Source organism: Pongo abelii, chromosome 9 (genome assembly GCF_028885655.2).
Source record: "Pongo abelii isolate AG06213 chromosome 9, NHGRI_mPonAbe1-v2.0_pri, whole genome shotgun sequence".
In the NCBI taxonomy this organism is placed as follows: Eukaryota; Metazoa; Chordata; class Mammalia; order Primates; family Hominidae; genus Pongo; species Pongo abelii.
In genome coordinates, this window is record NC_071994.2 from 9471812 (window position 1) to 9498026 (window position 26215).

Genomic DNA, 26215 nt, shown 5'->3' on the forward strand with positions numbered 1-26215 from the left:
TGCTTGGGAGGCTGAGGCGGGAGACTCGCTTGAACCTGGGAGGCGGAGGTTGCAGTGAGCCAAGATCATGCTACTGCACTCCAGCCTGGGCAACAAGAGAGAAACTCCATCAGAAAGAAAGAAAGAAAGAAAGGAAAGAAAAGAAAGAAAGAAAGAAAAAGAAAGAAAGGAAGGAAGGAAGAAAGGAAGGAGAGAGAAAAAGGAAGGAAGGAAGGAAAAAGAAAGAAAGAAAGAAAGAAAGAGAAAGAAAGAAAGAAAGAGAAAGAAAGAAAGGAAGGAAAGAAACAAAGCAAGAACGCCCAAATAGGGCAGTCAGGAGGAAGCCCTGCTCTTCTCACCCCTCAGTGACTCAGAGTTTATGAGAGGTTAGGGCCCCAGGTCATCCAGACGTGGTGTTCCCATCCCCACATCAAATAAAACCCAATCCAGAGAGCAAGTAACGGTTTGAGCAAGATGGCGCGGCCCTGCAGACCCTCCCGCCCTCCAGCCCCTCACACACCAGCCCAGGCTCCAGGAAGAGCTGAGCCACTGCCCTCACTGCTGAAGACCCTGAGCCCAACAGGACCTGGACTCCCAGTGAGGAGGTGACAAGGGCAAAACACAAGCTCAAGATAGCAGTGTGTGGGCAGCCTTCCCCATGGGGCACACAGGGGCCTCCACCTCCATCTCCGCCCCAATGCTGGGGCCCACAGCAGCTGAGAGCAGCCAACCCCCACCCTCCCCCACCTCGGCTTCTGCTCTGCATTTGCAGCTTCGCCCCATCCCCTCTTCCTTCCCCCAAACCACTCTTATCTCTGGTAAGAAAATCCCAGATCCCAGAAGGCCCTGGAGGCGCTTATGTAAGTGCAGGTGTCTGGGTCGCAGGGGCTCCCCGCAGAGGGACCTGAAGGCGGCTCTGTGCTCTGGGGAGCTCCCTGGGGGGCCGGGTGTGTGCTAAGTAGAGGTTTGAGTTTCAGCCAGAGCCTCACCTCAACCGGCCAAAGTGTGCAAGAAAGGTAGGGGTCAGGCCTCCTGGGTGGCGGGGAGAGCACGTAGGATCAGCAGAGCCATGTGGGACCTCAGCTGTGTGGCCCTGTCCCTGCAGCTAGAGCCCCTCCTTCCCAACCTCCCAGGGCCTGGGGTGGCCTTGCCCAGATACCCAGTACTCCAGTAGGGGTTCAAGCTTCAGGGTCAAGGGGAAGGAGATGGAGGGGTTGGAGGGGAGGGGTGAGCTGAGGCCACGAGCTGCCCCCATGGGCTGAGGCCTGCAGGTGCCCTCCAGGCAGTAGGCTGGGGAGAAACACATCACAGACAGATGTGGGGCCTTTTCTTTTATTATTTGGGGTTCCTCTATATGGAACACGGGACCGCCCCACCCCAAGCCTAGTGCCTCTGGCACCCCCACAACCAGTACACAAGTCCCTGAAGAGTCCCCTTTAAAATCACTAATACAAAAATGGAGCGAAGGAGGGAAGGCCGACCGCCCACAGGCTGGGCAGCTCCTGGTCGGCAGCAGGGCCAGGGAAGGACAGAGGGGGCGTTGGCTTCGGTGCAGGAAGGCACAGGCGTTCCCAGCCCCGGGAGGTGGCTCCACACGCCTGGACTGCAGACTACGTAGAGCTAGTGGTTATAGTTTATAGTCTGCAGGCAAGGCCAGGCCGGTGGTGCTGAGTGGGTGGCCTCTGAAGTGAGGAGAGGGGACACATCAGGATGCTGGGGAAACCTGGGGCTGTCCCGAGGCAGGAACAAGCGAAAGCTGCCTTCCTGGCTTGGCAATGGGAGGGGCCCAGGGAGTCCATCCCGAGCCCATGGCTGGCGCAGGCAGGGGCCACACAGCTCTGCCCGGAGCAGATGAACGATGGTGGCTGGGAGGAGAGGGGACGGGAGGACGAGGCTGACTCTCTGCTCCAAGGAAGGCACTTGCAGCTGGGGTGGCCTGGTGTGGTGTGGTAGGAGGCGTGGCTTGGCAGACGAGGAGGGAGGGGAGCACGGCAAGGGGGACCGAGTCCCTGCCTCATGCAAACATGGTCAGCTGCAACCACTGCGGGAGAGCAGGCAGGTCGGCCGGGGCCCCAGAAATGGCTCCCTGGCTTCTTCCCCACACAAACCCCAGGTCCAGCCCCCAACTCCACAGCTCAGGAGCCACCTCAGGGACCTCATGGACGGGTTACTTTCTTACCTCCTCCACCCCCGGGAAACAGGAGTGTTGCTCCCATAGGGGCCTCCAAGGGCCTGGGCCTCCCCTCCTGCTCCTTTCCCAGAATCCAGACACCCCCACCCCAGCCTTTCAGGATTCAGATGGCCCGGCCTTCAGCGTTGGCTCTGAGGCCCAGGCTTATTTCCAGGAAAGGACAGGGAACACTGGCCAGATAAGAAAACTCTATCACCTGGAACTCTTCCCCCACCATGGGCCCAGGGAGGTTCCCACCTTAAACAAGTCAAAGGTCACGACTCCATCCAGATCTGTGTCCAGAGTTTTGAAAAATCCTGTGTGTTCAAGAAAAGGTGATATAGGGCTGAAAACTCAGTGGGATATTCACACAGGGCCAGGCCTGGCCCCCTTCCTGCCTGGTCCCTCTCTACCTCCCCACAGTACCGCAAGCTGACATCCCTTGAAGCTGGGAAGCTTCACCCCTTCCTGCTGCCTGAGAAGCCACTGTCGACTCCCTCCCTCCCCGACTCTCCTGGCACTCAGCCAGGGCCCTCCAAACCCAGACCCAGGCCTCTCTGGCACACACCCACAGCACTGGCCTGTATCTGCTAATTCACCCATCTGTCATTCCCCCCAGCTCCTGGGGGACGCGTTTGGGACAGAGCTGGAGGGTGGGAGGTGGTTGGGGATACTCACGGAACATGGTCTCTAGCCGCACCAGGCAGCACACGAAATTGTCAAAGTCGACCGCCAGGTCGGGCTCCGAGTAGCGGGTGATGATGAGCTCGTAAAGCTTCTTGTTGAGCTTGAAGCCTGGTCCAAGAGAGTGAGTGAAGGTCAGGGAGGCGCAGCCCCTGCCCAACAGGATGTGGGAGGGGTTGGGTCCCCAGGAGGGGGCTGGGGCTAGGCAGGGTGCTACTAACCGTGGGGAAAAGGACAAGATGGCTGTTAGCACATCACCACTAGCACCCCAGGGACAAGGGCCTGGAGCATAGGAGCAGTGGGGCTACCTGTCTCGGGCCCCACAGGTGCCATCAGCTTTGGAGTCTCACCTGCCGACTCAATGGCCATCCGCATCTCGTAGGCACTCATGCTGCCCGACTTGTCCAGGTCAAACTTCCGGAAGATGGACTGGGGTGGGGGCAGAGGGTGAGGGCCAGGCTGAGTCACCCGGCCCTTCCCACCTGCCCGGCCTGCACCTGCGTGACTGAGGTGAGTGGGGACAACCTACCAGGTAATTCCGGATGCGGTTCCACAGGATGTTGAACTCCACCAGGCCCAGCTTCCCATTGCCATCACGCTGGGTGGCCGTTAAGAAGGAAATTCCATCACTTAGACCAGGCATGGGAGAGTGGGCAACTGTGCAGAAGGGGAGACGGCCGAGCCAGCAAGCCGACTTGGGGTTGGGTGAGGAGAAGCAGCAAAAGCCATGTGCAGTCAGCCCACAGCCGGGCTCGCCTCGTTCTCTGAGCTGGGCTGCAGTGGAGTGGGCTGGGGAGGGGTCCGAAACAGCACCAGCCTCAGGGTCAATGGGGACCCAGGTCTTGCTCCGCCTTTCACCTGACACAGGTCTGTGCCTCAGTTTCTCCCTCCCAACCAACAGGAAGATGTCCAGGGAGACATCTGAGCATGGGGCACTGTGTGTCCACACTCCACATGGCTCTGTCCCATTCTCTGCGCTGTCCTGGCACAGTTCTCCCAGCACCGATACCTCCACCCAAAATCCCACTCAGGAGAAAAAAACAAATGGAAGGATACATCCATGAGGTTCACCATGCTGCGGCACGACTCTAGGCTGAAGCCCTTGGTCCGCAGGTCTTTGTCTGCAAGAAAAACCAATTCCAACATCTCCACCTAGCGAGCTTCCTGCACCTGCCCCTGCTGGGAGCACTGGGTGGGGCAGAGTCAAGGACGCACAAATCCTGACGAGTGGGTGCAATATCTGGCAGAGGAAGTGGGCAGGATTGTTTGTATCATCAGGAAGTACAAGTAAAGTATTTTAGCAATCAAGCCAAAGTCCCAACAGCCACAATTAGTCCCAAGTAAAAAGAAATGAGTGTGAAACAGAAGAGCACGAAATTGGGTAGAAAGATGGGGCAGGGCAGGGCTTGCTGCAGGCTAGGAGGGTAAGCAGTGCTTCACTAGCAGAGGAGAGGAGGAAAGAGGCTCTGGTTAAGGAAACCGTGTGGATAGAGGTCAGTGGCAGCAAAGGGGAGGGGAGCGGATGGGATGCCAGCAGTTGTCTGCCCTGGGGAGGGAAGCCAGTCACGTGGTATTCCCCAAGCCACTCAGCCTGGCCCAGGAGGCTTTGGGAGGAAAGGTAGACTTTTCTTTGGCACTAAGGTGCTGCTCCTGCTTTTTTTTTTTGAGACAGGGTCTTGCTCTGCTGCCCAGGCTGGAGTGCACTGATGTGATCACAGCTCACTGCAGCCTCAACCTCCCTGGGCTCAAGCCATCCTCCCAACTCAGCCTCCTGAGTAGCTGGGACTATAGATGCATGCCACCACGCCCGGCTAATTTTTGTACTTTTTTGCAGAGACAGGGTCTCTCCATATCGTCCAGGCTGGTCTTGAACTCCTGGGCTGAAGCGACTCCTGCCTCGGCCTCCCAGAGTGTTGGGACTACAGGTGTGAGCCACTGTGCCTGGCCAGGCTGTGCTTCTAATCCCACAAAGGCACAGCACCCGAGCACAGGGATTATCAGGACGGCAGGTCAGGAGGAGGAGTATGGGATGGAAATGACAGGGAACTGGGCTCAGAAAAACTGGAAGATTCCCCGACTCGTGCAGACCAAGGGATGGGGTTCAGCTCAGTGTGTGAGCAGGAGCCTGGATTCTGATGTGGAAGAAATGGTGGGGTGGTGGAGCAGCCCTGCCGGGACTCACGTTTGCTGATGATCCTATTGAGGATTGTCCGCAGCTCCTTCACGCTGATCTCCATGTCCTGGGGAGAGAGAGGAGGTGGCATCTGCCCCAGGAGAGGACTGCCCCTCACAGGCCCCTCCCAACCCGCCATGCCCCAACCTACCTCCCCTGCCAGCTGCCTGAAGAGGGCCTTGAAGTTCTCATCAATCTCCTCTTCTGAGAGCACTTGCTGGACCGAGAAGGGGAGAAAGCAGGTAAGAGAGGCCCCGGCCCTGCCCATGTGGAGGCAGCTGGAGGGAGGGCTGAGGCTGCATATCTGCTACAAGTCACTTCGCTTCTCTGATCCTCACTTTTATTTTCTTTTTGAAATGGAATCTTGCTCTGTCATCCAGGCTGGAGTGCAGTGGCACGATCTCAGCTCACTGCAACCTCCGCCTCCCGGGCTCAAGCCATTCTCCCTGCCTCAGCCTCCTGAGTAGCTGGGATTACAGGTGCCCACCACCATGCCCGGCTAATTTTTGTATTTCTAGTAGAGATGGGTTTTTGCCATGTTGGCCAAGCTGGTCTCGAACTCCCAACCTCAGGTGATCTGCCCACCTCAGCCTCTCAAAGTGCTAGGATTACAGGCGTGAGCCACCCGGCTTGAGTCTCACTTCTAACCTGTGAAAAGGGAATCTCATTCCTGCCCTGCCCTGCCCCACACCCAGGACTCATGTGACCTAAATGAAGGGGGTGCTATTCAGCTCAGTGAGTAAAAGGCAAGAGTTTGGGCCAGGTGCAGTGGCTCATGCCTGTAATCCCAGCACTTTGGGAGGCCGAGGTGGGTGGATCACCTGAGATCAGGAGTTCGAGACCAGCCTGACCAACATGGTGAAACCCTGTCTCTACTAAAAATACAAAAATTAGCCAGGTATGGCAGCATGCACCTGTAATCCCAGCTACTCAGGAGGCTGAGGCTGGAGAATCACCTGAACCTGGGAGACAGAGGTTGCAGTGAGCCGAGATCACACCATTGCACTCCAGTCTGGGTGACAGAGTGAGACTGTCTCAAAAAAAAAAAAAAAAGGCAAGAGTTTGGATCCCTACTGTATGGCCTCAGGCAAGTTCCCTAACCTCTGTGAACCTGAATTTCCCATTCAGAGGAGGTATGGTAACAAGACCCGGACAGGGTTGATGTGGAGAGGAAATGAGGTAACACAGGTGAAGTGCTCAGCACAAACCCACCACCAGGTGAGAGCTCAGGGCCTGTGCCATTAGTATCACAGGTCCTCTGCAAACTGTAAAGTGCTGGGCGGATGAGGGATTAGCACTATTCCTATGGCTTCCGCCAGGAGGGGATCTTCCCTGTTAGCAGGAACTCAGAGGACAGGACACCTGGGTCCCCATCACACACCCAGGGGTGAGGAAGAGAGGAGGACGGGGCCTGGTGGGGTGGGACCACGTACCTCGTCGGGGAGATTGGCCTGGATCTGGTCATCTAGCTCCCTGCAGAGAGTGGGGGGGAAAGGAGCCAGTCAGAGGGGGACAGCAGAGGGCCTGAGCGGGGAGGCTGGGAGAGGGGAGAGTGGCAGGGGCCGGTCCATGACTCACGCGGTCCCAGCACTCTTCTCCGAGAAGAAGCGCAGCACGAAGTCGCCCTCCTTGTTGGGCTCGAAGGTGGAGGGCACCACCACATACTCCCCGGGTGGCAGGCGGAAGCGGGTGCTGACCTCTCGCAGGTTGATGAACTGCTCTGAGCGCGCCCGAGATGCATTAGCAAGGAAGAAGTCACGCTTCAAGTGCACGGCCGGCTGGCCCGCCAGCTGGTGGGAGGGAGGAGGGAGCAGGGCTGCAGCTGCCCACTCAGCCCACCCTCAGGGGCCGCCCCCAGACCCAGACTCCAGGCTCCTTGTCCTGGCCAAGGGGCTGGAGAGCTGGGGCATGGCTCACTCACAGCCTGTGTGACCCTAACAAGACATTTTGCCTCAGTTTCGTCATCTGTAAACTGTAACAACCCTACTCACTGCAGAGGGTAGAGGAGAGGAGCACCGGACTGCAGACTAGGCATGTGTTTCAATAACACTGTCATTATTATCACTGGGAGCTTTCCCCAGGTCAGGCACTGCAGGGTACTCGGCACCTCATTTGCTGTTCTGCTATTACACCCATTTTACAGACACAAACACAGGCTTGGAGCTTAAGCAACTGCTCAAGGGTACAGAACTCTCAGCCTGTCTAATGTCCTGCTCCTGACATTGCTGGACCGCCCTAGTTGGCAGTTACTTGGTGTAGATGGCAAGGCAAGAAGAGCCTCGTATGTACATGTCAGACGGGGGCTCTGAGGACCAGGGCTCAAATCCAGCTCCCTCACTGACTACCTGTGCTGACCCTCAGGAGAGCAATGTTTGCTCTGCCCACTGAACAGGTGGGGAGAAGCATTTTTCAAGCAGTGAAACAAGGTGACTTCTTAGCTCTCCAGGTCAGGGTGGGTTTGCCACTGGGCTGCTCCCCTCTGGCACCATCAGGGGTGTGTGACTGCAGGTGGGTCATGGTGCCAACACCTACCTCCGGAGGGACCTGCAATAGAGAGACAGGGGAAGTCAGAGATGTGTGTTTGTCCCAGGGCGGGGTCACAGTGCGTGCTGGGCAGAGGTCTTGAGTTCTTAGATGGGACTGATGGGATAAGGAGGCAGAAGGCAGGGCCCTGGGGACCCAGATCTGGTCCCTGCACCACAGATTTCCCAGCCCTCAGGATGGCGGGGGAGTGGAGAAGAATTTGTGGGGAACGGCATGGCCCCTGGCGCCCCCTGGCGGACGCCCGCCTGCACTGCGGGTCGGGGGCGCCAGGTCCTCCGCCTGCTCAGTGAGATCCACCGGGGATCCACCCTGCTCACCTCGTAGACCGCGAAGCCGATAGTCTCCATGTCGCGGCCGAAGCGGCGTTCGCGGCGACGGTGCTTCTGCATAAGGGCGAGCACGAAGCTGCAGCCTGACTCGCGGTCCCCGTAGTCGTCCGGGTCATCCGTCTCATCCAGCCGGATCTTGAACTGGGGGTTCACCCAGAAGGTGGCTGCGGGCAGGTGAGGAGGCGGGGATCAGAGGCAGGGCGGGGCAGAGCCAAGTGGCCCCCAAGTCTCCTTAGCACGTCCCTGTGCACGCATTCATTCATTCAAGAAATATTACTGAGCACCTGGAACATGCAGGGTGATGGGCAGGCTGGGCCAGGCTCGGTCCATGCCCTCATGGCCTGCATTTGGAAACTAGAGGCTTAAGTCTGAGCAAGTCCGTTAGGTTAGCGAGCAGAGCAAATGCAAAAACAAAGCAAGCAGGAGTAGATCAGAGTAGGGGACCTATGCGCTGAGACCCGAAGGGGCGGCCTTGGGAAGCTGCTGACAAGCAGAAGCCAGGCGGAGGGCACCCCAGAGCAGAGGTGGGGAAGGGCCCCACGCATCTGCGGACAGGGAGCACCTACGGAGGCTCTAGGGAACACAGAGATCCAGGGAGGCCGCAGAGCTCGCAGGAGCCGGCCAGGGGCTACGGCGTGTGGACTGAAGCAAAGGGTAAGGACCCTCCCACAGGTTGCAGCAAGGAGGGATGTGACTGTATTAGGACTCTAAAAGGTGGCTCGAGTGCTGCGTGGACAACAACTTAGAAGAGGGCAAGAGAAAAAGCAGGGGTCCGACAGGAGGCCACAGCCAGCCAGCAAGGGAAGGCAGGGGCTTGCATTTCTGGCAGTTGGGTGATTTTGCTGCCTAAAGAACCCTCTTGACTAAAACAACCCAGTGCGGGATAGAACGGTAAACTGCAAAACTTATTTTTAAAGGCACTAATAAGCCACTGCATCCCCTGCCCTCCATTGACAACAATAATAATAATAATAATAAAGATAATAACAACTTGGGTGAGGATGTGGAGGGATGGGAACCTCACAGGATGCTGGCGGGAATGTAAAATGTTGCAGCTGCTCCGAAGAACATTCTGGCAGTTTCTCAAAAGGTTAAACACAGAGCTTCATATGACCCAGAAATTCCTCCGAGCTCTATACCCAAGAGAAATGAAAACGTGTCCATGCAAAGGCTTGTTCATAAGAGTGTGGTAGGGCACGGTGGCTCACACCGGTAATCCCAGCACTTTGGGAGGCCCAGGCAGACGGATCACTTGAGGTCAGGAGTTTTGAGACCAGCCTGGCCAATATGGTGAAATCCCACCTCTACTAAAAATACAAAAATTAGCCGGGCATGGTGGCCCATGCCTGTAGTCCCAGCTACTTGGGAGGCTGAGGCAGGAGAATCGCTTAAACCTGGGAGGCGGAGGTTGCAGTGAGCTGAGATCGTGCCACTGCACTCCAGCCTGGGCAAGACAGCAAGATTCCATTTCAAAAAAAAAGAGAGAGAGAGAGAATGTTAATGGCTGCATTATTTATAACAGCTGAGTGGATGAAACTACCCAATTATCCATCAACTGAAGAGTGAATATACAAAATATAGAGCCAAACAATGGGATATTATTTGGCAACAAAGAGGAACAACATTCTGATCCATGCTACAACATGGAGGAACCTTGCAAACATTACGCTAAGTGAAAAAGGCCAGCTACAAAGGACCATGTATTATATGATCCTGTTCACAGGAAATATTCCAATAGGCAAATCCATAGAGATAAGAAGTAGATTTGTGGTTGCCAGGGCTGCCGGGAGGGCTGGGGAGTCATGGCTAAGGAGTACCTCATTTGTTTTTGGGATAATGAAATGTTCTAAAATTGATGTGGTGATGGTTGCACAACTCTGTGAATATACTTTGAATAGTATATTTAAATTGTATATTTAATAGTATATTTAAATCATAATATATGGCCAGGTGTGGTGGCTCACACCTGTAATCCCAGCACTTTGGGAGGCTAAGGCAGCTGGATCACCTAAGGTCAGGAGTTTGAGACCAGCCTGGCCAATGTGGTGAAACCCCGTCTGTACTAAAAATGCAAAAATTAGGTGGCTGTGGTGGCAGGTGCCTATAATCCCAGCTACCTGGAAGGCTGAGGTAGGAGAAGTGCTTGAACCCAGGAGACAGAGGTTGCAGTGAGCCGAGATCTGGCCACTGCACTCCAGCCTGGGCGACAGAGCAAGACTCCGTCTCAATAAACAAACAAATAAATAAATAAATAAAATAAATCGTAATATACCTCAGTATATTTAAATTGTATATTTAATAGTATATTTAAAGTGTATATTTAATAGTATATATAAATTGCAACTTTAAATAGGTGACTTGTATGGTATGTGAATTAAATATCAATAAAGATATTTTTTAAAAATAGAAAGTAGGAACCCTGCAAGGTAAATAACGCTACAGGGCTTCTGTAGACCCCTGAACCCCGGGGTACAGAAGCAGATGATAAAGATCTACTTGAGGGAGAGAATCCAACAGGAGGTTCCTGCAATTAAACCGGAACCCCCATCAGGAATGTCAGCAATTAAGTATGAAAGAAAATTAGGCTGGGCGCAGTGGCTCACGCCTGTAATCCCAGCACTGTGGGAGGCCGAGGCGGATGGATCATTTGAGGTCAGGAGTTTGAGACCAGCCTGGCCAACATGGTAAAACCCATTCTCTACTGAAAAAATACAGAAATTAGCCAGGCATGGTGGTGGGCATCTGTAGTCCCACTTACTCGGGAGGATGAGGCAGGAGAATCGCTTGAACCCGGGAGGTGGAGGTTGCAGTGAGCCAAGATCATGCCGCTTCACTCCAGCCTGGGCAACAGACCAAGACCGTGTCTCAAAAAAAAAAAAAAAAGCCGGGCGCGGTGGCTCACGGCTGTAATCCCAGCACTTTGGGAGGCCAAGACAGGTGGATCACGAGGTCAGGAGATCGAGACCATCCTGGCTAACACGGTGAAACCCTGTCTCTACTAAAAATACAAAAAAATTAGCCGGGCGTGGTGGCAGGTGCCTGTAGTCCCAGCTACTCGGGAAGCTGAGGCAGGAGAATGGCGTGAACCTGGGAGGCAGAGCTTGCAGTGAGCCGAGATCGCGCCACTGCACTCAAGCCTGGGTGACAGAGCGAGACTCCGTCTCAAAAAAAAAAAAAAAAAACGAAAGAAAGAAAATTAAACCTCCCTGGAGGGAAGGAAAAAATAACCTCAAGCCAGCCTTCACATGACCTTTCAGTTTTAATTCACACTGCCTGTGAAACCTTAAGAAGATAATTTAGTTTTAAAAGCGTCCTGCACCAGGCACAGTGGCTGATGGACTGTAATCCCAGCGTTTTGGGAGTCCGAGGTGGGAGGACTGCTTGAGCCCAGGAGTTCAAGACCAGCCTGGGCAACATAGGGAGACCCCATCACTACAAAAAGTAAGAAAATGAGCCAGACGGCCGGGCGCAGTGGCTCACACCTGTAATTCCAGCACTTTGGGAGGCTGAGACGGGCGGATCACGAGATCAGGAGATCAAGACCATCTTGGCTAACACAGTGAAACCCCGTCTCTACTAAAAATAAAAAAATTACCCGGGCGTGGTGGTGGGCACCTGTAGTCCCAGCTACTTGGGAGGCTGAGGCAGGAGAATGGCATGAACCCGGGAGGCGGAGCTTGCAGTGAGCTGAGATTGCGCCACTGCACTCCAGCCTGGGCAACAGAGCCAGACTCCGTCTCAAAAAAAAAAAAAAAAAAAAAAAAATGAGCCAGGCATGGTGGCATGGATCTGTAGTCCCAGGTAAATCAGGAGGCTGAGGTGGGAGGATCACTTGAGCCCAGGAGTTCAACACCCACCTAGGCAACCTAGCAAGACCCCATCTCTACAAAAAATGTAAGAAGTTAGCTGGGCGTGTGGTGTGTGTCTCTATCATAGTCCCAGCTACTTGGGAGGATAGTTTGAGCCCAGAAGGCTGAGGCTGCAGTGAGCTATGATTGCACCACTGCATTCCAACCTGGGTGACAGATTGAGACCCTGTCTCAAAAAAAGAACAAGGCGGCTGGGTGCGGTGGCTCACTCCTGTAATCCCAGCACTTTGGGAGACCAAGGTGGGTGGATCGCGAGGTCAGGAGTTCAAGACCAGCCTGGCCAAGATGGTGAAACCCCGTTTCTACTAAAAATACAAAAAATTAGCCAGATGTAGTGGCACAGGCACACGCTTGTAATCCCAGCTACTCAGGAGGCTGAGGCAGAGAATTGCTTAAACCTGGGGAGCAGAGGTTGCAGTGAGCGGAGATCACACCACTGCACTCCAGCCTGGGCGACAGAGTGAGACTCCATCTCAAAAAAAAAAAGAACAAGGCTGGGTGTGGTGACTCAGACTGATGCCTGTAATCCTAGTACTTTGGAAGGCTGAAGCAGACAGATCGCATGAGTCCTGGAGCTCAAAACCAGCCTGGGTGAGGTGGTAAAACCCCATCTCTACAAAAATTAGCTGGGCATGGTGGTGTGTGCCTGTAGTCCCAGCTACTGGGGAGGCTGAGGTGGAAGGATTCCTTGAGCCTGGGAGGTCGAGGCTGAAGTGAGCTGAGATTATGCCATTGCACTCCAGCCAGAGCAAGACTCTGTCTCAAAAAATAAGTAAATAAATAAAAAAGAACGAAAAAGGTGTTCTGGATTGGTGGCATTCCAGGTGACTAGCAGAAACACCCCGGAGCAATTTAACTTTATCTGAGGACTCAAAGAACTCTCTCACGTGTGAACTTCTAGGCCAAACAAGGCAGAGATCTCACAAGCAAACAAGGTGTGATAACTGAGCAGCAGCCACAGTGGACAAAAACTGACCACTAAGACTTCAGATATTGACCTTATCAGACACAGAATAAAAGACTATGCTTACTATATTTAAAGAAATAAATGAAAAGTTTGGAAATTTGAGCAAAAATGAACAGATTTGAAAAGATCCATTACATCTTCTAGAAATAAAATTTTTAAAATTGAAATTAAGTTCTTGGAAGAAATAACCAACAGATTTGACAGAGCAAAAAAGAAAATTAGTGAACTGAGAAAGGAGCTGAAGGAACAACCCAGAATGCAATCCAGAGACACTAAGAGATGGGAAATCTAAAAGCAAGGTTAAGAGAAAGAGAGGATTGAGTGAGAAGGTCCAGTTTAGATTTGATTAGAATATACAGAGAGTGGGAAGGAGGTGATATTCTCAAAGATCATGACTACAAATTTTCTAGAATTGTTGAAACTTATCAATTCATAGCCAGGAAGTTCAATACATTCAAGGCAGAATGAAAAGAAATCCATACCTCCACACATCATGGTGAATAGTATAGTATGAAAGAAAAAAAAAATTAAGATTTTTTCCAGAAGGCAAGGTAGACAGACTCCTGGCTCACACGGGATGATGGAAGCAGAACAAGGAATAATAGTGTCTTCGAGAGGCTGAAAATAATGTCAAGCCAAAATTCTATATCCAGAGAACTGTCAAGAATGAGCACACTATAAAGGCATTTTAGACAAACACTGAGAAAGTTCATAACCAACAGACCCTTGCTAAAAAAAAAATAAAAATACAAAAAGGGCCAGGTGTGGTACTTCATGCCTGTAATCCCAGCACTTTAAGAGGTGAAGGAAGGAGGATCACCTGCACCCAGGAGTTCAAGACTAACCTGGGGCTGGGTGTGGTGGCTCACGCCTGTAACCCCAGCACTTTGGGAGGCTGAGGAGGGTGGATCACTTGAGGCCAGGTGTTCGAGACTAGCCTGGTCAACATGGTGAAACCCCATCTCTACTAAAAATACAAAAATTAGCTGGGTGTAGTGGTGCACACCTAGAATCCCAGCTACTTGGGAGGCTGAGGCAGAAGAATCGCTTGAACTTGGGAGGCAGAGGTTGCGGTGAGAGGAGATCACGCCATTGCGCTCCAGCCTGGGCGACAGAGCGAGACTCTGTCAACTCCCCCCAATCCCCCCGCAAAAAAAAATTATCTGGGCATGGTGGCATGTGCCTGTAGTCCTAGCTACTTGAGACGCTGAGGTGGGAGGCTCACCTGAGACCAGGAGATCAAGCTTTCTCAAAAAGAAAACAAAACAAAGGAAATACAAAAGGATATGTTTCGGGTGGATGGAAAATGATCTCAGATGAAAGGTCTGAGAATGCTGAACAAAAATACTGTTATTTTGTGGGTAATCCAGATAACATGGGCTATCTCAAATCATGATGATGTTTAAATTATGGCAGGAAAAAAAACTTTAGAATTAAAATACTAGCCCACCATAGCATAAAAAACAAAGGAATGGGGTGATTCAAGCTGAATTTCTAAGGTTTATGCATTGTTCAAGAGGAGGGTAAAGTCATTGATTAGGGCTGGGTACAGTGGCTCACGCCTGTAATCCTAGCACTTTGGGAGGCCGAGGCAGGTGGATGGCTTGAGCTAGGAGTTTGAGACCAGCTTGGGTAACAGAGCAAAACCCCATCTCTACCAAAAAAGTGCAAAAATTAGCCAGGCATGGTGGTGTGCGCCTGTAGTACCACTCAGCTACTCGGGAAGCTCAGGTGGGAGGATGGCTTGAGCCCAGGAGGCAGAGGTTGCAGTGAGCTGAGATCACGCCACCACACTCCAGCCTGGGTGACAGAGCCAGACCCTGTCTCAGAGAAAAAAAAAAGACACTGATTAACTAACTTCAGTAGGTATTAAGCAAACTCTTATGTCTTTCAAACTCACAGAGAAAAAAACTAGTAGAGAGAAAAGCAGGAACTCAATACAAAAGGCAGCATGACAGGAAAGACAAGCAGAAAATAAGTAAACACAGTAAGTCAGCTGAAATAAATACAGCATTAATCACTGTGAGTGTAAATGAACTAAACTCTCTAGTCAAAGGACAAAATATTCCTTTGTCTTTTTTTTTTTTTCAGATAGAGTTTTGCTCTTTTCACCCAGACTGGAGTGCAATGGTGCAATCTTGGCTTACTGCAACCTTCGCCTCCCAGGTTCAAGTGATTCTCCTGCCTCAGTCTCCCGAGTAGCTGGCATTACAGGCACCCACCCACCTTGCCCAGCTAATTTTTGTATTTTTGGTAGAGATGGGGTTTCACCATGTTGGCCAGGCTGGTCTCGAACTCCTGACCTCAGGTGATCCGTCCACCTGGGCCTCCCAAAGTTCTGGGATTACAGGCGTGAGCCACCGTGCCCAGTGTGGACAAAATTTTTCAAACTGGATTACTAAAAAGCTGGCTAGTGCTGTTTACAAGAAAACAAAACATTGGGCTATAGAAAGATTGGACATCAAACAGTATAAAAAGATATATTTTAAAAATTCAACAAAAAAACCCCTGAATTAGCTATAGAAATATTGGCTGAAATAGACTTGAAAGTAAAAATAATTATGAGAGATGAAGGTGGTCACTAGATTTTTAAAAATGTTTAATTCACTAGGTGCTTATAAGAATTCTAAATGTGATGTACCAAATATCATAGCTCAAAATATATAATGAAAAATAATTGATAGAAATACAGAGAGAAATTGGCAAAGCCATTAGGATGTTGTAAGATTTTTATCATCTTTCTTTCTTTCAGTAATTGATAGATTAAGAAGACAAAACAATAAGTTTGATATAATGGACAATTATAGAACAATCCCCCTAGTACTCAGAGAATAGCATACTGGCTGAGAGAACAGACTTCAGGATCCCTCTGCCTGGGTTCAAATCCCAATTTTGCCACTTCATAGATCAGTGACTTCATCAAGTTGCTTAAATCTTTCTGTGCCTCAGTTTCTTTATTATCCCTAAGATAAGGATAATAATAGTTCCTGCCTCATAGGCTCAGTGTGAGTTAAGCTAATTATCATATTTAAATATGATATTTAAATATCATATTTAAAATACAGTCACAATTTGTTAGCCAGTCTTTTCAAGAACGAAGGAAGCTTTATGAAAATTCATCATACACTGAGCCATAGCACCAGCTTCTGTTCACTTCAAAGCTATGATCTTACGTAGGTCACATTCTTTTACCACAAGAAAATTGTTAGAAATTTTTTTAAGTTTTAAAAAACACTCTTCTAAAATAACTAGTTTATCGGAAAGAGATGATAATGGTAATGAGAAATTACATAGCATGGCCATGAAAAATGTACATATATTAAAAGAGAGAGCTATCAAATCAATAACCTAAATTTCCACCTTAAGAAACTAGAAAAGGCAGTTAAATAGAAGGAATAAGTTCTAGTATTTGACAGTAAGGCAGGGAAATTATAGTTAACAATAGTTTATTGTATATTTCAAAATAGCTGGAAGAGAAGAATTGTAATGTCTCCAACACAAAGAAAAGATAAATGTTTGAGGCAATGGATCCCAATTACCCTGATTTGATCATTACACATTGTATACGTTATCAAAATATCACATGTACCCCAAAAATATGTTCCACTATGATATATCAAATAAAAAATTGATTTATTAAATTAAAAAGAAGAAACTAGAAAATGAACATTCACTGGTTCTTGGGATTTAAGAAAAAGGAAAATGGGCAAATTGAACCCAAAGCAAGCAGAAGAAAAGAAATAATAAAGATTAAAGTCCAAATACATGAAATAGAAAATAAACAATAAAGAAAAATCAATAAAACCAATAGTTAGTTCTTTGAAAAGCTCAACAAAATTGACAATTCTTTACCTGGCCTAAACAGGAGAAAAGACAGAGGACTCAAATTACTAAAATCAGGAATTAAAGAGGAACATTACTACCAACCTAACAAAAATAAAAAGATTACAAGGAACTACTATGGACAATTATATGATAATAAATTAGATAATATAGACAAAAAGAACAAATTCCTAGAAAGAAACAAACCACCAAAACTGACCTAGGAAAAATAGAAAATCTAAATAGACCTATAATAATAAAAAGGCTGAATCAACAACAACAAAAAACTTCTCACCAAAGAAATGTCCAGGACCAGATGGTTTCAAAATTCCACCAAACATTTAAAGACAAATTAACACCAATCCTCAAACTCTTCTAAATAACTGAAGATGAGTGGACACTTCCTAACTCATCCCAGGACGCCAGCATTACCTTAAAGCCAGATAAAGACACCATAAGAAAAGAAGATTGCAGACCAATATCACTTATGAATATAGATGCAAAAATCCACCCCCTCCCAAAAAAAGCTATGAACCCAACCTGACAGTATATTAAAAGGAATATACACCATGATGAAGTGGGATTTATCCCAGGAATGCAAGGGTAGTTCAACAAAGGAAAATCGATCAATGTAATATACCACATTAATAGAATGAAAGGGAAAAAAACCTCAAACGATCATCTCAATTGATGCACAAAAAGCACATCAGTTCATGATTTTAAAAATTCAGAAAACTGGCCAGGCGCGGTGGCTCACACCTGTAATCCCAGCACTTTGGGAGGCTGACGTGGGCAGATCACGAGGTCAGGAGTTTGAGACCAGCCTGACCAACACGGCTGGTCTGAAGGGTGAAACCCTGTCTCTACTAAAAATACAAAAATTAGCTGGGCGTGGCAGTGTGCACCTGTAGTCCCAGCTAGGGACTAAGGGAGGCTGAGGCAGGAGAATCACTTGAACCTGGGAAGCAGAGGTTGCAGTGAGCTGAGATCGCGCCACTACACTTCAGCCTAGGTGATAGAGCAAGACCGGGTCTCAAAAAAAAAAACCAAAAAACTTCATGATACCACTTCACACCCACTAGGATGGCTATAATCAAAAGAAGAGCAATAACTAGTGTTGAAGAGGATGTGGAGAAATCGGAACCCTCACACATTGTTGGTGGGGATATAAAATGGTGACAATTGGCAGTTCCTCAAAAAATTAAACATGGAATTACCCTATGGCCCAACAATTTCACTCCTAGTTATAGGCCCCAGAGAACTGAAAACATATGTTCAAACGCATGCACATGAATGTTCACAGGAACATTCTTCACATAGCCAAAAACTGGAAATAACACAAATGTCCATCAACTGATGTGGCATATCCATATCATGGAAGGTTAATCTGCCATAAAAAAGAGATGAAGTACTTCTACACCATAAATGAAACTTGAAAACATTATGCTAAAGCAAAAAAATTCAGAATAGGTAAATTTATAGAGATAAAAAGTAGATTCATGGTTGCTAGGGAGAAAGGGATAGAAAGTGACGGCCAATAGTCACATGATTTTCAGGGGAGGGGGTGAAGAAACGCTCTGGATAACGGTAATGCTTACACAACACTGTGGGTACACTAAAAACCACTAAATTTCACACATTAAAAGTGCAAATTTTCTGGTGTGTGAATTATATTCATTCACAATTTTCAAAAACACTATGTATCAAAACTGTGTAACTTAATGAAGGATGTACTTAAAAGAAAATTTATCACTTTAGTTGCTTAAATTTTAAAAATCTAAATTAACGAAATAAGCATCTAATTTAAGAAGTTATAAAATAAAGTCAAAAAATCAATCCAGGCCGAGCGTGGTGGCTCACGCCTGTAATCCTAGCACTTTGGGAGCCCAGAGCGGGGCGGATCAGTTGAGGTCAGGAGTTCAAGACCAGCCTGGCCAACATGGTGAAACCTGGTATCTACTAAAAATACAAAAAAAAAATTAGTCGGGCATGGTGGCGCATGCTTGTAATTCCAGTTACTTGGGAGGCTGAGGCAAGAGAATCGCTTAAACCCAGGAGGTGGAGGTTTCAGTGAGCCGAGATCACACCACTCCAGCGTAAGTGACAGAGTAAGACTCTGTCTCAAAAAAAAAAAAAAAAAAAAAAATCCAAAGAAAATAGAAGGAATGAGATAATAAACAGTAAAGATTAATGATATAGGAAAAAAATACTACCAGGCACTGTGGCACACACGTACAATCCCAGCTACTTGGGAGGCTGAAGTGAGAGGATCACCTGAGCCAGGAATTTAGGCTGCAGTGACCTAGGATCAGAGGACTAGGATTGTGCCACTGCACTCCAGCCTGGGCAATAGAGCAAGACCCCATCTCTAAATAAATAAGTAAGTAAAAGTAATAAAAGAAAAAGAAATACTATACAAAGGACCAACAAAGTCAAAAGTCATTTCTTTTTTTTTTTTTTTTTTTGAGATGGAGTCTCGCTCTGTTGCCCAGGCTGGAGTGCAGTGGCGCGATCTCGGCTCACTGCAAGCTCCACCTCCCAGGTTCACACCATTCTTCTGCCTCAGCCTGCCGAGCAGCTGGGACCACAGGCACCTGCCACCACGCTCGGCTAATTTTTTGTATTTTTAGTAGAGATGGGGTTTCACTGTGTTAGCCAGGATGGTCTCGATCTCCTGAGCACGCCTGGCCAAAAGTCATTTCTTTGTAAAGATTTATATTGACAAACTTCTTGCAGGATTAATAAAGACAAAAGAGACAATGCAAATGAGCAATCCCATGCATAAAAAGGGGACATTATTATACACGAGACATAAGAGTATATTAAGGGGGGGCTGGGTGCAGTGGCTCACGCCTGTAATCCCAGCACTTTGGGAGGCCAAGGCAGGAGGATCACAAGGTCAGATGATCGAGACCATGGTGAAACCCCGTCTCTACTAAAAATACAAAAAAAAAAAATTAGCCAGGTGTGGTGGTGGACACCTGTAGTCCCAGCTGCTCGGGAGGCTAAGGCAGGAGAATGGCGTGAACCCGGGAGGTGGAGCTTGCAGTGAGCTGAGATGGCACCACTGCACTCCAGCCTGGGCGACAGAGCGAGACTCCGTCTCAAAAAAAAAAAAAAAAAAAAAAAGAGTATATTAAGGATAACTTTGTGCTAATAACTTTGAAAACATATGCAAAGAATAAATTATTAGAAAATACAACTCAGGGCTGGGCACAGTGGCTCATGCCTGTAATCTCAGCACTTTGGGAGGCCAAGGCGGGAGGATCACTTGAGCCCAGGAATTCGAGATAAGCCTGGGCAACATAGTGAGACCCCCATCTCTATAAAAATAAAAAATTAGCCAATCATAGAGGCTCACACCTGTGTAGTCCCAGCTACACAGGAGGCTGAGGCAGGATTTGAGCTCAGGAGTTCGAGGTTGCAGTGAGTAACCTGTCTCTAAAAAACCCTGTCTGTCTTAAAAAAAAGAAAAAGAAAATACAACTCATCAAAATCGGCTCAAGAAACAGAAAATCTGAACAATTCTATAACCTTTAACTTTCAATACTGAATGTCATTAATCTTCATACAAAGAAAAAAGCAAGCCTGACAGCTTTACAGACAAGTTCTACCAACCATTCAAGCAACAAATCACTCCCATCTTAGGTAAACTCTTCTAGGAAACAGAAAAAGAGAGGCTACTTCCCACCTCACTGTACAGGACGAACATATAGCACTGATACCAGTATGGTCAGTATGAGAAAGGAAAATAACAGGCAAATGTCACTCATGACCATGTTGTTTTTATCTCAAGAATGTAAAGTTGATTTAACATTAGAAAAGCAACAAATACAATTTACCATTTTATTTTTTTTAAACAGGGTCATGTTCTGTTGCCAAGGGTGGAGTGCAGTGGCGCAAACGTGGCTCACTGTAGCTTTTACCGCCCTGGCTCAAATGATCCTCCCTCCTCAGCCTCCTGAGTGGCTGGGACTACAGGCGTGTACCACCATACCAGGCTAATTTTTAAAATTTTTTGTAGAGATGAGGTCTCACTGTATTGCCCAAGCTGTTCACAGACTCCTGGGACCATTTTAATAAATAAAAGAAAAAAGCATACTATCATCATAATATAGACAATTAAAAGTATTTAACAATATTAAACTTCATTAGTCTGATAAAAGGTATCCACAAAAAAACCTAGATTAGAAAGGTACTTAGTGGTGAAAACTTCCCCTTTAAGAGTGAGGCTTAGTTAATAGGGTTGCTCCTAAAAATAAAAATTAAAAAAAGGGAGGAACAAGAGCAGGAAGCTCTACAGTTCTAGGCAGCATATTAGACAAGAAAAAGTAACAAAAGTTGTAAGAATTAGAAAAGAAGAAACAATCTGTCATTATCTATATTCCTAATTAGAAAACCAAAAAGGGCTGGACGCAGTGGCTCACTGTAATCCCAGCACTTTGGGAGGCCAAGGCAGGCAGATCACCTGAGGTCAGGAGTTCGAGACCACCCTGGCCAACATGGTGAAACCCCGTCTCTAAATAAAAATACAAAAATTGGCCATGCATGGTGCCGCACGCCTGTAATCCCAGCTACTCGGGAAGCTGAGGCACGAGAATCACTTGAACCAGGGAAGCAGAAGGTGCAGTGAGCTAAGATTGTGCCAAAAAATACATACAGATGAATCAGTAAGATTAATTAGAGTTTTAAAAAATTTGCTGGATATAAAAAATACATCTAAAAGGTCAAATGCATGTTATCGTATGAGCAACAAGATCACTTAGGAGATGTAATTTTTAAGAACATACTATTTGTAATAGAAACAAAATTATAGTGTACCTAGCATTAAATCTCAAGAGATGTATAAATTCTTTATGATAAAAAATACAACATTCTATTGAAAGACATTAAAGGCCAAAATAAATGAAGAGAAACACCACATCCTTGGATGAGACTTAAAATTATAAAAATGTCAATTCTCCCCAAATTGGTCTGTAGGTTTCATGTAATTCCAAATTAAAATCTCAAAATGGTTTTTCAAAAGACTTGGTAAACTGATTCTAAAATTCATTTGGAAAAACAAAGGACAAGAACAGCTAAGACAGATGCAGTGGCTCACGCCTGTAATCCTAGCAATTTGGGAGGCCAAGCCAGGCGGGTCACTTGAGTTTGAGACCAGCCTGGCCAACATGGTGAAACCCCGTCTCTACTAAAAATACAAACATTAGCTGGCTGTGGCGGCGGGCACCTGTAATCACAGCTACTCAGGAGGCTGAGGCAGAAGAATCATTTGAACTCAGGAGGCGGAGGTTGCAGTGAGCCGAGATCGCGCCACTGCACTCCAGCCTGGGCAACAGAGCAAGACTCTGTCTCAAATAAAAACAAAAACAAAAACAAAACAACAAAAAAAAACAGCTAAGAGACTCTTGAAGAAGGAATTCGCCCTGTCCAACAGCAGGACTTACACATCTATAGTAATGGTTTCAATGTGTTAGTGGCAGAGGGATAGACCCAGGGACAGAATGGTGAATCCAGAAACAGACCAACACATACCTCGGGACTAGGTGAGGGCGCTAGTGCTGCTGGGGAGAGACGAGATGATGTATTTCTCAATAAATGGTACAGGGAACGGTGGTTATCTATTTGGGGAAAGACTGAAATTGGATCCCTACATGGGAGAAGAATGCTTCAAAACAGAGGGCAGGGAGCCGTGCTGAGGATGCAGCACAGGAGAACAGAGCAGCGGCGGATCTGGCAAGGCCAAAGCTGTAAAAGGGACCTTTGAAAGGGTGGTTTTAGCAGCATAGTAGGGATGAAGCTGGACTGGGAAGGGTTAAGCAATGAAGCAGAAGTGAGAAAGGAAACAGGGAGTATGGCAATTCCTGATAAATTGTGCTTTGAAGGAGGGCGGAGAAATGAACAGGGAAGTGGGGTCGAGAGGGTTGCTTTGTGTTAAGACAGAGGACTCTCCATAATGACACTGGAGAGAGAGGTGACAGATGAAGGAGCAAATGCTTTCAGAGGTGAGGGAGAATGGGATCCAGAGCAGAGGTGGGGGTCCCCATGAGCAGGGACTGTTCTGCCACTGTCGCAGGTGGGGAGGCAACGAGGACACAGGCACAGGTGCAGAAGGCTGGGGGATTTGGAGGTGGGAACACAAGGTGTCCTGCAGGATGAAGTCTATCTTTTCAATGAAGTGCAAGGCCAGGCCCGAAGGTGAGAGTAACAGTGGGGAGAAGTCAGGGTGAGAGTGGAAACGTTACTAACCAGTAGTGAAATTGCTGGGGATCATGGAAAATGCTCATTTGAGATTTGTGGCTATGAATTTACAGGGAAAATATGGCATCGGTTATGTGATTTCTCTCCTGCCACACTCAATGGTTCCCAAGCCAGTGGAGAGCTGGGTTCCACTAGGATGGGTTTTGTGCCAGATGATGGGAGACAGGGGCCAGGGGACTGAAAGTGTTTGTAGGAACAAGATTAAAATGATAGCTCTAACCTAGGTAAGGAGAGAAGGCAAGATGGGAGAGGCAGGATGGTACACAAGTGGTGGGTTCAACAGACTGGCTTGGTCCAGGGGTTGAAGACTAAGGGAGTGGAAAGAGTCGAAGATGGAGGTCAGAGAGCGGGTGTTTGCAAGGCAAGGCAGCTCTGGTGCCCTCATGGTGGCGGGCTGAGCTAAGGTAGAGAAAAAGCATGCTGCAGGTGAGAGTGACAAGGAACTGAGAGGCCAGGCTGTGGCCCCCATCGGCCACATGGATCTAGAAGCCCAGGGAAAGATGGCAAGAGAAGGCAGAAGGGACCTGGCGCAGTGGCACATGCCTGTAATCCCAGCACTTTGGGAGGCCAAGGTGGTCGGATCACCTGAGGTCAGGAGTTCGAGACCAGCCTGGCCAACATGGAGAAACCCTGCCTTTACTAAAAATACAAAAATTAGCTGAGTGTGGTAGTTGCCTGTAATCCCAGCTACTCGGGAGGCTAAGGCAGGAGAATTGCTTGAATCCGGGAGATGGAGGTTGTAGTGAGCCCAGGTCACGCTACTGCAGTTCAGCCTGGGCGACAGAGTGAGACTCTGTCTGAAAAAAAAAAGAAGCGAAGGCAGGAGGGAAGGGCCCAGGAAAGGAGTGACAGGCAGGTGGCTGGATTGCCACAAGATCTTCGCCCCTCATGAGCACCCTGGGCTCAGGCCCCAGGACGGTGAGTCAAGCATGCCTCTTTAAAATTTACGAGGACATTTAATATTTTACTCCTCAAAGCAAATTCAAGAGATCAGCCTATATCTCGCAAGTGAGGAAACGGAGGCTCAGTGAGATGACGTGCCTTCAGAGCCCCTAAGCCAGGAAGCAGCAAGACCCAGAGCCCGCCCCTGTGCACCTGGGTAGTTCCGGCAGCCCCCCGCGGTGCTCCCCCGCCGCCAGGTGCCTTCGTAGAGTGTGGTGTTCCATTTGCGGATGGTCCGGCTCTTGAGGGCGTCGGGTGTGAGGTTGCAGATCTCCAGGCGGGTGAACTCCCGCATGAAGTCTCGGAATGACATCCTGAGGGAGGAGGTGCACAGGTGAGGCACAGCCCGTCAGGGCACAGAGCTGATGTGTAGGGGTGGAGAGGTGGGGTAGAAGGGGAAGGGGCGCTCACCAGAACTCCCCGTCCTCCATCTTGACCCGGAGCTGGTCCCGTTCATATGGGTCCACGTTGTTCCACTCTGAGGAGCTGTGAGGAGCAGGGCTCTGCCAGGGCTGGTGGGCACTGACCTGCCTGGCCTCTGTCCCTGGGGCCTGTCTACCCTGGCCTGTCTTCCCCCGGCCCAGCCCAGGTGGCCTCCTCAAGGTCAAGCCCCAAGGTTCCGCTTCTAGGGGGTGGTCTCATCAGGGCCAGTCTGACGCCCTGCACACACCTGACAGCTGGGCACAGGGGCCCGCACGGCCTGAGATTTGTCAGAGCAGTCCCCAAGACCCAGTCGCGTGAAGATGGGCCCCTCTGCTCAATCCTGAGTCCAGCCAGGCCTGGTAGAGCCCCGAGCAGAAATGTCGGGGCACCTAACAGTTTCCCCAAGGCACCCCAGACAGTGCCCACTGCCCCTCACCTGTCACTCCAGGCTCCCGTCCACTCCACCTCGCCCCAGGGGTTCCGCATCCGGATCAGGCTCACCATCTGGCCTCGGTAGTTCACCTATTTGCCAGAGCTCCTGTCAGTGCTAGCTTCCAGCAGGCACTTTTTTTTTTTTTGAGACAGAGTCTTGCTCTGTCACCCAGGCTGGAGTGCAGTGGTGCGATCTCAGCTCACTGCAACCTCTGCCTCCTGGGTTCAAGCAATTCAATTATCTTGCCTCAGCCTCCCAAATAGCTGGAATTACAGGCACCTGCCACCACGCCCTACTAGTTTTTGTATTTTTAGTAGAGACAGAGTTTCACCACGTTGGCCAGGCTGGTCTCGAACTCCTGACCTCAGGTGATCTGCCCACCTCAGCCTCCCAAAGTGTTGAGATTACAGGTGTGAGCCACTGCACCTGGCCCATGCACGCACTTTAACACTCCGCCTCCCATACCCTCATCCTCTCCAAGCCCTGCTCAGCACCCAGATGAAGCCTGTCCTCCTGGAGGCAGGCAGCTGCACACATGAACTAGTCAGTCAGGGCAGGACATGATAGGCATCTCAGATGGGTGTCCCCAGAAGAGAGATAAGGTGCTGCAGGAGGGGAAAGGAGGAGCCAGCACCTTCCACAGCCCTGGTCAGGTGCCAGAGAGGCAAGGACAGGCCAGGGGCAGGAACCGCCCTGCAGGGAAGGCCCCACCCAGGGCAGTACCTGCTTGGCCCCGGTCACAGAGTAGGCGTGGCCCTTCACCAGCTTCTTGAAGGTGATGGCCTCCATGTCTAGAACGCTGGAGATCTGCAGAAAGAGGCACACACTGTGGTCAGTGGCTAGGTCCCCCCACCCTATCAGATGAGCCCCCAGCACTCAGGGTCTTGGATGTTCCCACTTGCACATACAATAGTTGCTAGGAGAAGCAAGCAGGGACCCCGATCCCACCTAGTTCATCACCCGCACCTATAGGCACCCCCACATATAGATGCTGCTCTTTTGGAGAGGGGTAGCCTGGGTACCCCACCAATGCTGCCACTGGGACGGGGGAGCCCAGGCACCCCGCTGACACTGCTACTGGCCAGAGCTGACCAGAACCTGTGCGAACATGCATGTGCATACACACAGCTGTGCACAGCCCACCAGAGCCACACAGCCCTCAGTGGGCCTCATGGAGAAGGACGTGAGGACAGGAGAGTCGGTTAGAAATGGGAATGGGAGCTGGGGTTAGAGCTGCGGATGGCAGTGATACTGGGCTCAAGTCCGGCGTTGAGGAATGGGGAGCGGAGTTCAGTGTGGAAACAGAGGAGCAGGGAAGGGTGGGAATGGAGTGAGTGTGGGATTGAGGCTAGGAATGGGTGGGAACTGAGACCAGGAGATGAAATCTGAGGCTGGTGAACTGGACAGAGGATGGCATGGATCGAGATGACAGGAATGAGGGAAACAGCATGGTAGACGGTCGGGAAAACAAGCACAGGAAAGAGCCGAGGTGTGAAGTTTTGGGGGAGGAGTGGGGAGGTGAGGACAGGAGCGACACCAGGCATGGGGGGGTGGAAGTGATGGATGAGGCCGGGTACGCATTCAGAGATGAAGCTTAGGTGCAGGACAGGGGTCTGGAG

General features: G+C 49.4%; 1 protein-coding gene across 5 annotated transcripts in view; it reads right to left on the minus strand.

The window, feature by feature from the left end:
• Positions 1-1297: 1297 nt before the first annotated feature.
• Positions 1298-26215, minus strand: part of CAPN1 (calpain 1) — a 30114-nt gene continuing 5196 nt past the window's right edge. For all 5 annotated transcript variants that reach the window (XM_009246161.3, XM_009246160.4, XM_009246158.4 and 2 more), the window contains 16 exon segments: positions 25320-25403; positions 24600-24685; positions 24152-24226; positions 23894-24054; positions 7868-8043; positions 7539-7550; positions 6585-6796; positions 6440-6479; positions 5158-5223; positions 5016-5073; positions 3890-3954; positions 3363-3431; positions 3184-3262; positions 2828-2944; positions 2408-2466; positions 1298-2020 (listed from right to left, as the gene is read on the minus strand). In XM_009246161.3, coding sequence (XP_009244436.1) covers positions 1994-2020; positions 2408-2466; positions 2828-2944; positions 3184-3262; positions 3363-3431; positions 3890-3954; positions 5016-5073; positions 5158-5223; positions 6440-6479; positions 6585-6796; positions 7539-7550; positions 7868-8043; positions 23894-24054; positions 24152-24226; positions 24600-24685; positions 25320-25403 — 1386 coding nt within the window. In that variant the 3' untranslated portion in view covers positions 1298-1993.